This window comes from Apostichopus japonicus, chromosome 8 (genome assembly GCF_037975245.1).
Source record: "Apostichopus japonicus isolate 1M-3 chromosome 8, ASM3797524v1, whole genome shotgun sequence".
Taxonomy (NCBI): Eukaryota; Metazoa; Echinodermata; class Holothuroidea; order Aspidochirotida; family Stichopodidae; genus Apostichopus; species Apostichopus japonicus.
In genome coordinates, this window is record NC_092568.1 from 37,128,639 (window position 1) to 37,141,608 (window position 12,970).

At 37.3% G+C, this 12,970-nt stretch overlaps 2 protein-coding genes across 2 annotated transcripts in view; one reads left to right on the plus strand and one right to left on the minus strand.

Annotated features, from left to right (window-relative positions):
• On the plus strand, positions 1–5,180 carry LOC139971849 (protein dpy-30 homolog). Its single transcript, XM_071978622.1, has 4 exons — positions 1–175; positions 1,450–1,520; positions 1,931–2,148; positions 3,493–5,180. Exons 1-4 carry the CDS (start codon positions 166–168, stop codon positions 3,563–3,565), a joined length of 372 nt encoding a protein of 123 aa, XP_071834723.1. The 5' UTR covers positions 1–165; the 3' UTR covers positions 3,566–5,180.
• The window catches only part of LOC139971848 (symplekin-like), a 25,046-nt gene continuing 16,309 nt past the window's right edge, over positions 4,234–12,970 (minus strand). The window contains exons 24-27 of the mRNA XM_071978621.1: positions 12,301–12,493; positions 10,700–10,935; positions 9,698–9,826; positions 4,234–8,480 (exon numbers count right to left, since the gene is read on the minus strand). Of these exons, the coding sequence (XP_071834722.1) occupies positions 7,986–8,480; positions 9,698–9,826; positions 10,700–10,935; positions 12,301–12,493 (1,053 nt within the window). The 3' untranslated portion in view covers positions 4,234–7,985. The remainder of the gene's footprint in view (positions 8,481–9,697; positions 9,827–10,699; positions 10,936–12,300; positions 12,494–12,970) is intronic.

The window sequence follows — 12,970 nt, forward strand, 5'->3', positions numbered from 1 at the left end:
CATTGCAGCATAGCCTAGCGCTCTGTATACCGCTCATTACATTACTGTTCTGGTTAGGCGAGCTTGACAACCCATACAACATACGTATATTACTGCGAGGACCAATTTAGACGTTTCAAAGTCAATCGTTTCAGCGCAAGCTTAGCACAAATCATTCTTTCAACGATGTCAGAAGGTAATCTCGAGTTTCTTCTTCATGTTGTTCATCAAATCATAAGACAGAGCGAACCTAAACTAGGCTAGGCAAATGTCTAAACATCAGATTGGTACTACTGGTAGCCTAACCTTAGCCTAGGCTTGACCTTCTGTTAAGTTAGTAACATGATCAAACTAGCCTAGCATTGTAGCAGTAACGCAACATTTAGGAAATACAACGTAGGCTGCAGTGCGTGCATGGGTGCGCCAGAGTACAAGTTCAGTGAAATTGCTATAAGTTTTAGATCAAAAACTCATTGAAACGTGAGAATTTCATGACCTAACTAAGGAATTAATCCAAACTTGAAAATGTGATAGGATGTCTCCCAGTCCCAATATGTTTTTCACAAAAGTGAAGCCAAACGATGATGTAAAATTGCAAATGTCCGTCAAAATCATCCCATCAAAGTAACTTCGCTGGCCTTAGCTTACTTAGAATAGATTTAAAATTACTGTAGCCTGAAATGACTAAGGAAAATCTTAGTAAGCTAGGCCCTATTATCCAACTATTTAAAAAAGCGTGAAATCCCAGTGTTATCCAACTAAAGTAGTGAACTCATATTTGAAAAAGCTTGGAATAGTTGGCTGAGTGGATTTTTTTTTCAAATTCCTTAGTGTAAACAAATAATTGGAAATCTCTACCTCATGACTTAACACTGCCAATATATAGCTCAGCTTATGCTTTGTTGTTGTGGGCTAAATTTCCTTGCCAGACATGTATCTGAGAAGAAATATAACTTCATATAAGGATCTAAAGAGAGATTGTGGACATATGATGGTGGTGACTTGACAACAATTAACATTGTGCTATCATGATCTAATTTTTAAGAAGTTACAATTTGATACTGCCTGCCTCTCAAAGGTGTCACAAGAAAATACTTCAAAATACTTCACACTGATCATGGCAAATGATGCCTTTTGCCCTGCTCATCAACTTTTTACAAACTGAATAACATTTTCAACAAATCTTGCCTCTGTCTTGTTTCTGTAGGCCTATTCCTTTATCCTTTCCTTTTGTCACTGTTGATATGTGTAGAATGTATACAGATGCATGGGTGCAACTGTACATTTCTGTTGTATTGTATGATGCACTATGTATAATGTATGCTATGAAAAGAACAAAGTCAGAGACCCACAAGCCAGGCACTGGGTGAAGTTGTGTTTCTCTCTTCCTCAACCCTTATGTAATTTATATATATATACAATTTCGTCCATGATAAACAGAAACATGAATGTTTTCTTCTTCTTCTGCAGAACAACCTGCCCAACCAACTGAGCCTCCAGCAGCCCCAGCAGCACCAGCAGCTCCAGCTTCTGAGCCACAAGTAAGTACCACCTTTAAAGCATCAATATGTATATCTCAGTTTATGACACTCAATTTTGTATTGTGTTTTAAAAAGTTTCAATTTCAAAAGAAAGTACAAAGACTAGTTCTGTATCAACAGCTCTAAAATTATTTACAGCTATGCCATTAGTTAGTTTGTGCAATCAACACCTATTGAATATAAGTTTGTCATATTTTGAGGCCAATAAAAGGAAGGAAAAAAAATATTGTGTATAATGATACCTTTATGGAATAATTTTTATGATCAGTTCATATTGTAAAATTCAAATGAAAAGCCTGATTTTCTCCAATCCTATGTTCTAGGTAACTAAATTTATTTCTCAACTGCAGAGCTACATGGAGGAAATGATATCTTATTTGTTCTACTGATTATTTCCATTTTTATTTTAGCCTCAAGCTGTTGTTCAAGAAGCAGAGACACCTCAAAATCCACACGCAGAACATGGCCTCACAGACAACATACAGAAAATAGTCAGCACAGAGAAAGCCCAAGTCGACAGTGATCCAAAGCCAAAAGTGGAGTTACAGTCACTGCCCACTCGACAGTATCTTGATAACACAGTAGTTCCTATTCTCCTCCAAGCAATGTCCGCTCTGGCTAAAGAAAGGTAATGAACTCTTTTTGAAACCATTTTTTGGTTCCTTGCTGGAAGCAAAGGAACCTATGCAGTCAGACTGGTGTGTGTGTGCGTCTGTGACATTTGCTTGGGTCCATGATAACTCAACAATGAAGTGAGAAAGTGTCCTTTTCGTTTTTGGCGCGGGCCTTATTAATATTAATCAGGTTATGGGGCAAACATGAAAATCTTTACATTGCAATAACTCTGCAACCTTAAGTCAAATTGTATCCAAGCGTGGTCAAAAAGAGAGATTTCATATTTAGTATGTTAAATTTAGTACAAGAAGCCTGTTGTTGAGGTTAATGGTCATGTCAGGACAGACTGTGTCATTTTGAATTTATGATTTGTCACATCACACTGCAATACTAAGATCAAGTATTTTGTACACCCTCTATACATTACGTCAGATTCATGAAGAAAACTGCTCATTTTATGTCATCCAAACCACAATGCACTTATGGATTCTGGTTTGAAATATTTTATTGTCTTCTATGAATGGAGGACTTTATTCAAAAGATATATGTCAGCTTGTTTTTTATGGGTTAACTTATTAAGGGCTAAAATAAGAATGAGTGTCCCCAGATTTATCAAAACTTCAAATGTTTATATCTTGCAAAAGAAAAGAGCTTTTCTAAACATATTTAGCAGATTACAGTCAAAGTCATACCAAAATTTTAATTTGGCCTTGTTGGACATGTTGATATGTGTCATTTTTAAGGTTTGTCTGTGAAGCAGTAAATGGTTGTTTGGAGAATTTCAGCGAGTCGATGGGTGAATCAAAGCCAAGCTGGCTCTACTTGTAAAAATGCTCCCATGGCAAGGTGGAGTTAGAATCATCTAGTATTTGTATTTCTTATCAACATTGAATCAGAATTTTGTAAGTGTGATTACTTGAACATATCCCACAATTCAAGTCCAGCATTTTAACATTAAAGGGAATGATACCTGTAAAGTTGCAACACAAAAGTGAATATATATGTACAAAAACAGTTTTTGTAGACAACCATAGTTTAATGCATATTTCAAATCCCACATATTTATAAATTTTCCAACATGCTATGTAAATTGTATAGGAGAAGTCCAGTATTTTGGAAAACTGTATACAATTACCCAAGTTTTGGAGTCTGTACTCAAGTGTCAGGTTTGAACCCTTTCTATCTGTGTTTTGTATATTGTTTCCATGGTTTCTGTTTGTGCTGTACATTGTTTTCATGGTTTTTAGCTGTAAGCAACCCAACTGACTTCTTAAGTTTGGTTAATTAATACCTCTCCAGCTGCATTTTTATAAAATACACAAATCATTAAATAGTTCATTATCGTTTTCTCTTCCAGACCTCCAAATCCAATCGAATACTTGGCCGCCTATCTGCTAAAGAACAAAGACCAATTTGAAAGCAAGAGTTAACTGAGGATAAACATCGACATACAGTTATTTTGTGCTTTCCCATTTTTCATCCCTGTGTACAATTACACCATCTCTGTGTGGATTTCTGGAACTGCTGTGTACTGAAAATGTGTAGGAATGCCAACCCTCCAACTCTGTAAATGAAATCTATGCAGTGTTATCTGCTGGTACATATCTTCTACAGTATCTTGTCATGGGTAACAAGGGTTTAAAGGAAAGCCAGAGAAATGTTTCTGAGACGTAGAAATAGCATAATTACTGGACTGATGTTATGTTAATAAGGATGTTAGAAGGTACTTTATACATTAAGATATCTTCCGACTCGGACCAGTTCCCAATAGATCTTAGAACAAGGTATTCTTTCAGAAGCATTTCAACTTTACAACAATTTTGAATGGGTGGTCTCTGTGCATTACTGTCTGTTTTGGACATGTCTATCACACCATGACAATTCTTGTCTTACATAGTGGAGAGTTCCATCTTATTTCTACAATTTTTAATGGTTAGGACATTTCTCTTAGCTAATTAATAGCAGAAAGTTAATTTCATTCAAGCGCTCACTTTATCACCAACAATTACGACAATACTTGGGATATTACTGTTTTGCTGAGTAAATATGGTGCTAAGAATAGCATTAGCACAATTTACTTAATTCAGTGTAAATGAAATCTGTTTTTAGTTCTGTTTATTCTTTCTCCAAATTTTTTGTCAACTTTTTTCAACTTACAAGGTGGTAGACAGCCATTAAAATGAATCCATAATGGTTTTAGTCTTTGACAAACAATAATATCAGGAGTCCATGAATTAATAAATAAATAAATTATAAAAGCATACTTGCATTTTATGAAACTCTCAAGATTTGAATGTTCTTCTTGGCCAGTTTTGGAGCAAGTTGAAGTGATATGATTATCATATTGTTGGTTGTCCTACAATAAACTGTGGTAATTGCAGGATGTGGCTTCTAGCTTGTTCTTTCATCAGAGTAGATGTAAATGAACTTGCATAACCCTGAAGAGTTACTATGGTAACCTGTATATAGTCAGACCGTCGATTGAATACCTATCCTGAGAGGAATTAATATTCTGCTGAAGTTATTGGTTTACCGTGCCTAATACTTCCATGTTCTCTACAGAATTAGTAGGAATAAGACTGCCAGGGGTCATCAAAGTTTTAACTAGGCTGTCTGGAATATAACTGTTGGTGAAATATGCCAGTCACATTTCTCGCTTCTTTCTTCAACAAGTCAACTGTCCAGCCAGTTTCATCTAAGGAATCTTTTTTTTTCTATGACGACTTCTCATCATTTGAAAGACACACAATACATGATAACTGCTGAAGATTTACACAAACCGTTGAGAGTTAATATCCGTGTCCGAGTAAATATTTAAATTACCCCATTTTCATTTCTTACTTTTAGTTCAATGGGACACATTCCAACGAAGGCTGATGTTTTGCATTTCACTGTGGAATAGCTATATAACTGTATTAAAGATAATCTGGTTCTCTTGCAATACACTGTAAATACACAAATGTACAAAGTAACTTTTTGAAGTACATTCGTATTTTAAGGTGATGTTCCAGGGAGAAAGAATTACATTTACGTCATCAACATCATCTTTTTTAATTGATTCCTTTTCTTATTTTCCTGTGTTGTTTTCTGTTTTATATTAAAATGTTTGTGTTTGAAATCTAAGGACTCTGTCCATGCAGATATGGGACATCATGACATCAGAGTTGTATGAGTAGCTTCATGTTTAGGTTGAGTCATTGCTAGTGATTTTCTCAAGTCATATTTGACCCACGTAACTGTATACTTGTTTTTGGAGAAAACATTACAAACTTGCAGATTCACAATAAAGGTTACCATACTTCTTTGGTTGAAAAAGTGAGACCCCTCATCCTTGGTGTGAAGGAGGGAGGAATACCCCTTCCCTTAGACCTGAAAGGGTGGGGGCGATTACAAGAACCCTTTTGATCGCTTTTGTCAATAAAAAAGTTTAATATTTGCTGTACAAGCAACATGACTACCTCGAGTACAACAAACTACCAATATAAATTTGGCAGTGTTGGGTGGGTACCCCCTCTATTTTGAAGGGGGAGGGGGCTTGGTAACTCTAGGCTTCCCTTCATTTTTAATTTGTGACCTGATTCTCGACTCGTTAAAACACTGCCAAATTTATATTGGTAGTTTGTTGTACTCGAGGTAGTCATGTTGCTTGTACAGCAAATATTAAACTTTTTTATTGACAAAAGCAATCAAAAGGGTTCTTGTAATCGCTACTTAGGTGGAACTACACCCAAGTAGGAAGATCGGTCAAGGTTTACTGTTGTAGTTACTGTGTATAAGGTTTCTAGACTTTGACCTATATGAAATCTACCAACTTTTGATAAGTGGGACCCCTCATCCTTGGTGAGGGGGATACCCCTTCCCTAAGAGGGGGATACCCCTAACTGTAAAACCATTGACCATCTTTTGATAAGGAATCTTTTCAATTTAGAAAGCCAGTTCAGATGGGAAAACCGTAGATTGCTCTTGGATGAAAAAAAACACACCTAGCTTTGACCCTGCCAGGTTTTTAACCCGGAGCCTCCCGATTGCTAAGCCTCATTGCTTCAAATGCCACGGCCTTTATCCACTCGGCCACAGCGCCGGTATAACCAGCTTGCAACATCGCTGTTATTCAACCAGACATTATCTTTAAAGGTTCAAAATAATGACAAAGAATTCTTTAGCTCTCTTTTCCTTCAGATATTTTACCTTTTTGTACAAAAGTGATCAGATACAACTTGAATTTTTTTCTTGCATGAGTTACTATCTTATCTACAGTGTATGTGCCTTGAAATCACTGCATAGCACACACAAATAAAATACAAATACTGTTCTTTAGCACTGCTAACAGCAACCCTCAGTGTACAATATCAGTAACAAACAGAACAGGTGTTGACTCAATGCACATATGGACCAGAGCACTCAAAGCCAAATTAAGGCGAGGGCTCCTTATTCTTGCATCAAATTTTCAGTTAGTACAGGTTAAAGGCCATCTCAATAGACCTTCATAATGCCATAAAAACCTATAGCAATCTCTCATACGACCAGAAATTAAAACAGTACAACAGACCTCAGTATCAACATATTTCCAGAAGCTAATAGAAAAATTATATAATTCCTAATTTCAGTGCTCTCCACTTTAAAGCTCAAGTTTTTTCTGAAACTATTCACCAATTCTCCCATTTTCCTCTGATATCAATTAAGTGGAGAAACATGAATAAAGCCTTTGCATGCCTTTCAATCATAAGGTCCTCGGTTTGAGTCACTCCAAGATTAATGTATGTTGTCCAGTCACAGAGTTGTTGACAATTCATAATCATGGACTTTAAATATGAATGTAAGAGACTGACTTCGGTCAGCTTGCGGCTTTGATAAGCCAATGAGGCTTCTTTGTGAGTTCCTGCTTGCAGGAGGATATAAAATACATACACACATTCTTTACTGCTCAGTGACAAGTGGATTTGATCATTTCCAGGAGTGTAGGAACTGTGCATCTTATTACAGTAAACCTGATATGATATTCGTTATAATTTTGAGGCAGTGAAATTTCAAATTTTCCTTCTCAAGTATCATAATAGGCATTACCCTCCATGCCATAGTCATCTGTTGTTATGATCATGTAATTATAACTTCCATCTCCTGTTTTTATAAATATATATATATATGTTTTTATATATATATACATATATAAGAGTGCAAATTGGTCATTTGAAAAGCAGATTTTCAAGTAGATTTCGATAAATCTTTTGCTGCTATTTTAAAATTAAGTCTCATATCAATAGATCTTGTTGGCATGACTACTTAAATATGCATGACTAACCAAGATTTTTTTTAATAGAGGAGTTAAAGTCCAAAAATTTGAAACTTTGATGTAGTTTTAAACTGGATTTCTATGCAAACTGCTGAGGATTGAAGTTCACTATTTGCTCATTTATGAACATTCACTTGCTGGAAAAATGAACACATCTAAGATATGTGATCTATGGCAGTCCTTCTTTGAGTCATAGTCTGTTATGTGTGGAAAAAATTGCCAACCAAATAAAAAAATGATACTTTAATTGGGGACACTCTTCCCATATGTTTAGCATTGTAAATTGCAGTCCAGTGTTCTCATTAACCTTTACCAATGCTTCCTAACATATCAGTGAAAAGAAGAAAGCTCAATGTGGAATTCTTTCAAACACAATTTACACATGGGCACATAGAAGAGTCATCGTGTGGTTTTATAGCGATGAATGTTGCCTTCCCATATTTGAACATTTCTAGCAAACTTGCGTCCACTTTGGAAGATGGTGAGCATATCAGGGGTCAACCCCCCTTCGGACAGAATGAAGCCTCTTCAACCTATGACAGTTTCATCACTTCCAAGTTTCATTTGTTCTTAGCTTGTAACCGAGAGCTTGATCTAGTCACCCTTCCACCTTGCTCTGTCGATTCTGTCTTTTCTGGTGTAATGTTTGTGGTTGTTTCTGATTCGGTGGCCTCCACTGGTGGAGGACTGCTGGAGGTGGGGGCACCTCCGCCCCCAACCACCCCTATCTGTGAAACACTTGCAGAATCTACAGAAATTATGGGCTTGGTCTCTTCTTTCATTTTCTCTATTATTTGCAGTTCTTTTTCTATATCCCGTTTGGCGATTAACTTCTCCTCTTCAAGTTTTCGTTTCTCCTCCTCCTCTTTCCTCTTGAGACTCTCTGCTTCCCTTAATTTCTTCTTCGCTTCTTGCTCTTCTCCCAGCCATTTTTCCTCCAGAGCCTTCCGGGTCGCTTCCTCCGCCCGTATCCTCTCCAGCCTCTGCCTCTCGGCTGCCTCCACGACTGGATCGGTCTCCAGCAGTTTCATGGTGGCTCTCGGAATGTGTGCTTGCTGTTGGCAAAATTACAAAATGTAAATTCAATGTAATTGGGGGTTTCATGGTACAACCCACAATAAGCTTATTTTACATTGATGAAGGCCCCAACAATGAAACAGCAGAAAGAAAAAATGTTGGATTCCTTGCCACATTTCATATGGGAATATTGAGCATAAAAATATTTCCAATTTTTGACCATTGTTGACTTCCAGCAATCAGCACATTTCTTGTCGTCCATCATGCTACACCTTGAGTGTATCCATGTATTACCTCTGGAGTTGTCATGTTAACAAGGTTTTGGTATTTTAGACCTATTGTGACTTCAAAATGAACATTCAACTCTACAGAAGACAATGTGGTTAATGTTGAGAAGGATCTGCCAGACAATTATGAAATTCATCTATGCTTTACTTTTAATGTTATCATTTTTTGAAGACTGACCACTGTTGACAAAACCAATTTTTACCTCAATAAACAAATGCAGTGTTCTTGCATTTACTAAAGTGGATCAACAAACATTTCATTCAAGCTTTCGGGGTTTTCAGATTTACTAATCCGTTGACCTCAAATGCCCTTTGACCACCATGGAAACTAAAAAACTGGTTTTGGTCACTAAAGTGGACCTACATACTAAGCATGAAGTTCATACAAGCATTAGTTAGGCTGTTATCCTGTTTACGAAATTTCACTCTTTGACCTCTGATGACCTCTTTGAAAAACAATAGGCAATAGTTATCATGTTTACTAGCCAAGGGGTCATATATATATACACACACCCCATCAACATCATTCTACATTTGGCAAGGAATTGGTAACCTAATACTCCCTGAAGTCACTTTCAACAAGGTTCCCTAAGGGTACCACATCACAGTAGAGGATTTATCAATCTCTAAAACTACAACTAGAGGTGCAAGCTCTGAGAAAACCACAACTAAAGGTGCAGGCTCTGAGAAAACCACAACTAGAGGTGTAGGCTCTAAGAAAACCACAACTAGAGGTGCAGGCTCTGAGAAAACCACAACTAGAGTTGCAGGCTCTGAGAAAACCACAACTAGAGGTGCAGGCTCTGAGAAAACCACAACTAGAGGTGCAAGCTCTGAGAAAACCACTACTAGAGGTGCAGGCTCTGAGAAAACCACAACTAGATGTGCAGACTCTGAGAAAACCACAACTAGAGGTGCACGCTCTGAGAAATTAGACTGCGAAGCCAAATACATAGTAAACAGCTGACCTGGTGAGGGGTGAATGACTTGACATGTTCTAGGAGTTCTTCCCTCATCCCCTGACTCATGTCAAAGACTGCATTGAGGTGAACTGGAGGTAGCTGAATCAATACATTGAATGACTGCGGTTTGGTTCTCTGTGGATGAGATGGATATAATGATTAGAAGGAAATATAGCCAGATGTAGGCTTTGAGGTGTCAGAGGTGAAGAGAAGGGGGACCACGGGGCCCAACGCCCTACCCCAGCATACTTATACCAGCATACCCAATATCAGCATACCAATACATCTTCAATATATGACACACTGTACTTGTAGCACAATGAATGTTTGCACACTTCCACAACATTGTTTCTGTTAACAAAAGTCACAGGATTCCCTTAACACCGCCGATACCATTGGACATTTTTATTAAGAACATAGCCACACATAAATCTTGTCACAATTGTAAGAATCAACATTCGCAGTCAGAAGACCTGACGGTTTGTCCCCAAACATCAGTATTTTTACCAACGTAGTGGAGTCAAGCATAGAATAAATAAGAGCTGGAAAACAAATACATTATACCTTCCAAAATCCAGGGTTTGCAAAGTGCTATTGTGTATTCCAGCTCCCACCACCTAGATAACAAGATATTACCATAAACAATGATAAAAAGTATTGTTTCTATTGGACTAGCCTGTGTCACTGCCACAATATCAATGGCTACTTTAATCATATCCACTTTATAATTGCCTCAAATGCCATGGCAAAACTACCTGAGAATTGTTTACAAACCACCCCCCCCCACCCCCTAACAGACATAAAATAGCTAGTACAATGGGGTTGTTTCGATATATACCAGAATGAAAATACTAGGCATGAAAGCAGAAAGCTCTTAATACATCCCAGCTCTTGAATCCCTTCAAATGGAATGATGCATTTGTTTTACTTAATGATAACATCCTTCGATGTCAGTTTATATTGTGTTTCCCTTTTCTGTTATCATAAATTTGAAAGTCTCGCCCTCACCTCGCAGCACTTGACGAAGCCTTCCCAGACTTTGGGTTGCTTCCAGACCTGTTTCACGATCAGTCTCTGTAGGATATTCATGACAAAGCCGCTGAGGCGAGGGTACATGGCCAGAGACTGGATCACGGTCCTCATGAGGAGGGTCGGGAGGGGTGTCTGTTCCATTAGTTTCTGAATCACGACGGCCAAGACCTCCTGAGTATAAATATTCTTTTCATTGAAGCAGAGTGAGGTAGCTGAAAGAGATAAAAACAGATAAAATCAGTTCTCTTCCCTGAGGCAAAATGAGATCAATAGAAAGCGATAACAGAACAGAGGTAACCACTTCTCTGCCTTTTTATGAAGCAGTTTTAGCCAAGATCGACCGGCAAAGGTAAACAAATTAGCAGGCACACAAATGGAACTATACAACAGAGCTGTAAGAACATTTGAATACACTATCGATATGACTAGATATACACAGAGAAAGATGAGAAGAAAGGTGTGAATATATGAAGAAAAAAAATATGAATAAAAGGTGTGAACCGATTTCATTCTGGAAGGTCTAATGCATTACAAAAATATGTTACAAATGATAAAGATTTATCCAGAAATCAATCATGGAAAACTGAAATATGTCTCATGAAACATTAGAAGTTGAGGATGATAAAGGAAGGTTCATTGTGAATGACACATTCTGAGTTATGAGAATGTACGTGCATGGCTCTATTGTCATCGTAGGGAAAACATTTTCATATAAAGTAATATGCAGTGGGCAATCTTTCTTACAAGATGCTAGAAAAAGCAGAATGGTTGGGAAAAAAACTCATCAGTGTTGACTACAAATTCAAAATACTAGAACATACTAAAAGTTTCAAAGTAATTTACTGGAGGAAAAAAGAATCCCCAAACTATTCCCAGACCATTTAAAAGAGGATCAAATTAGACATCAAGTGACTATCTCAGTTAAGTCAAATGCTTTCAAGGTGACTGTAAAATGTGATTTGTTGTTGAAGTTTGAACAAGGGTGACCATTGATTGATTGTCTAGCATATTTGAGGTCAGTACTGGAGACCTAATCCATTAATCCATTAACATCCTAATCCTAATCCATTAACATCTCTGACAAAGACTACGAGCAAAATCCAGTCATTCTGCTTTCACGTACCTTTGATAATGGACTTCATGTCACATTTAGAGTGGTCGATGTTATGTAAAGCTATCAGAACCTAATCCATTAATCCATTAACATCCTAATCCTAATCCATTAACAGCTCTGACAAAGACTACGAGCAAAATCCAGTCATTCTGCTTTCACGTACCTTTGATAATGGACTTCATGTCACATTTAGAGTGGTCGATGTTATGTAAAGCTATCAGGACCTAATCCATTAACATCCTAATCCTAATCCATTAACAGCTCTGACAAAGACTAAGAGCAGAATCCAGTAGTTATGGTTTCACGTACCTTTGATGATAGACTTCATGTCACATTTAGTGTGGTCGATGTTATGTAAAGCTATCAGGACCTAATCCATTAATCCATTAACATCCTAATCCTAATCCATTAACAGCTCTGACAAAGACTAAGAGCAGAATCCAGTAGTTATGGTTTCACGTACCTTTGATGATAGACTTCATGTCACATTTAGTGTGGTCGATGTTATGTAAAGCTATCAGGAGTTCTGCAGGGCTGAGAGGGCTCTGGCCGACGCTGTTGTCTCCTTGATGACTCAACAACAACCTATGGAAGACTTCCTTGACTACAATTGGATTCAGTTTGATTAACTTAGGTAAGGCAGCTACGACTTCTTTCTGTAATTTTTGTAAGAACAAAAATATATTTATATGAATTAGGATGTCTGTTGATGAGGAGAATGGGGGTTGTATTAAATAACAGCGGCAAAGAGAAAATAGGGCTTCGGAAAGAGACGCCTGGGCAATACAAGAAAGTATACAACTCTTCAAGGTACAGAATACTGATCTGTTTGATGGACAGCAAGAGCATCCAGACTTAAACAAATCCACAACTTCAGTCTACACTTGTTGGAAATATTCATTCTTCCTTATAAGATGTTCCCAATCATTTAACAATGCATTTTTATCTTTCAAGGAAATTGTTTAATGTAATTAATAAATAATTAATTAAAGTAACTCAACTGCTACAACAACCTATTTATCCTTGACAACCTTTTCAGTTCATCCTCTACTGATCAACAAGAACACTTTATATTCCTGAACAGAACCAGTAATTGAGGGTAGAATTATCTTCCACAATCTCAGGTGCAGATA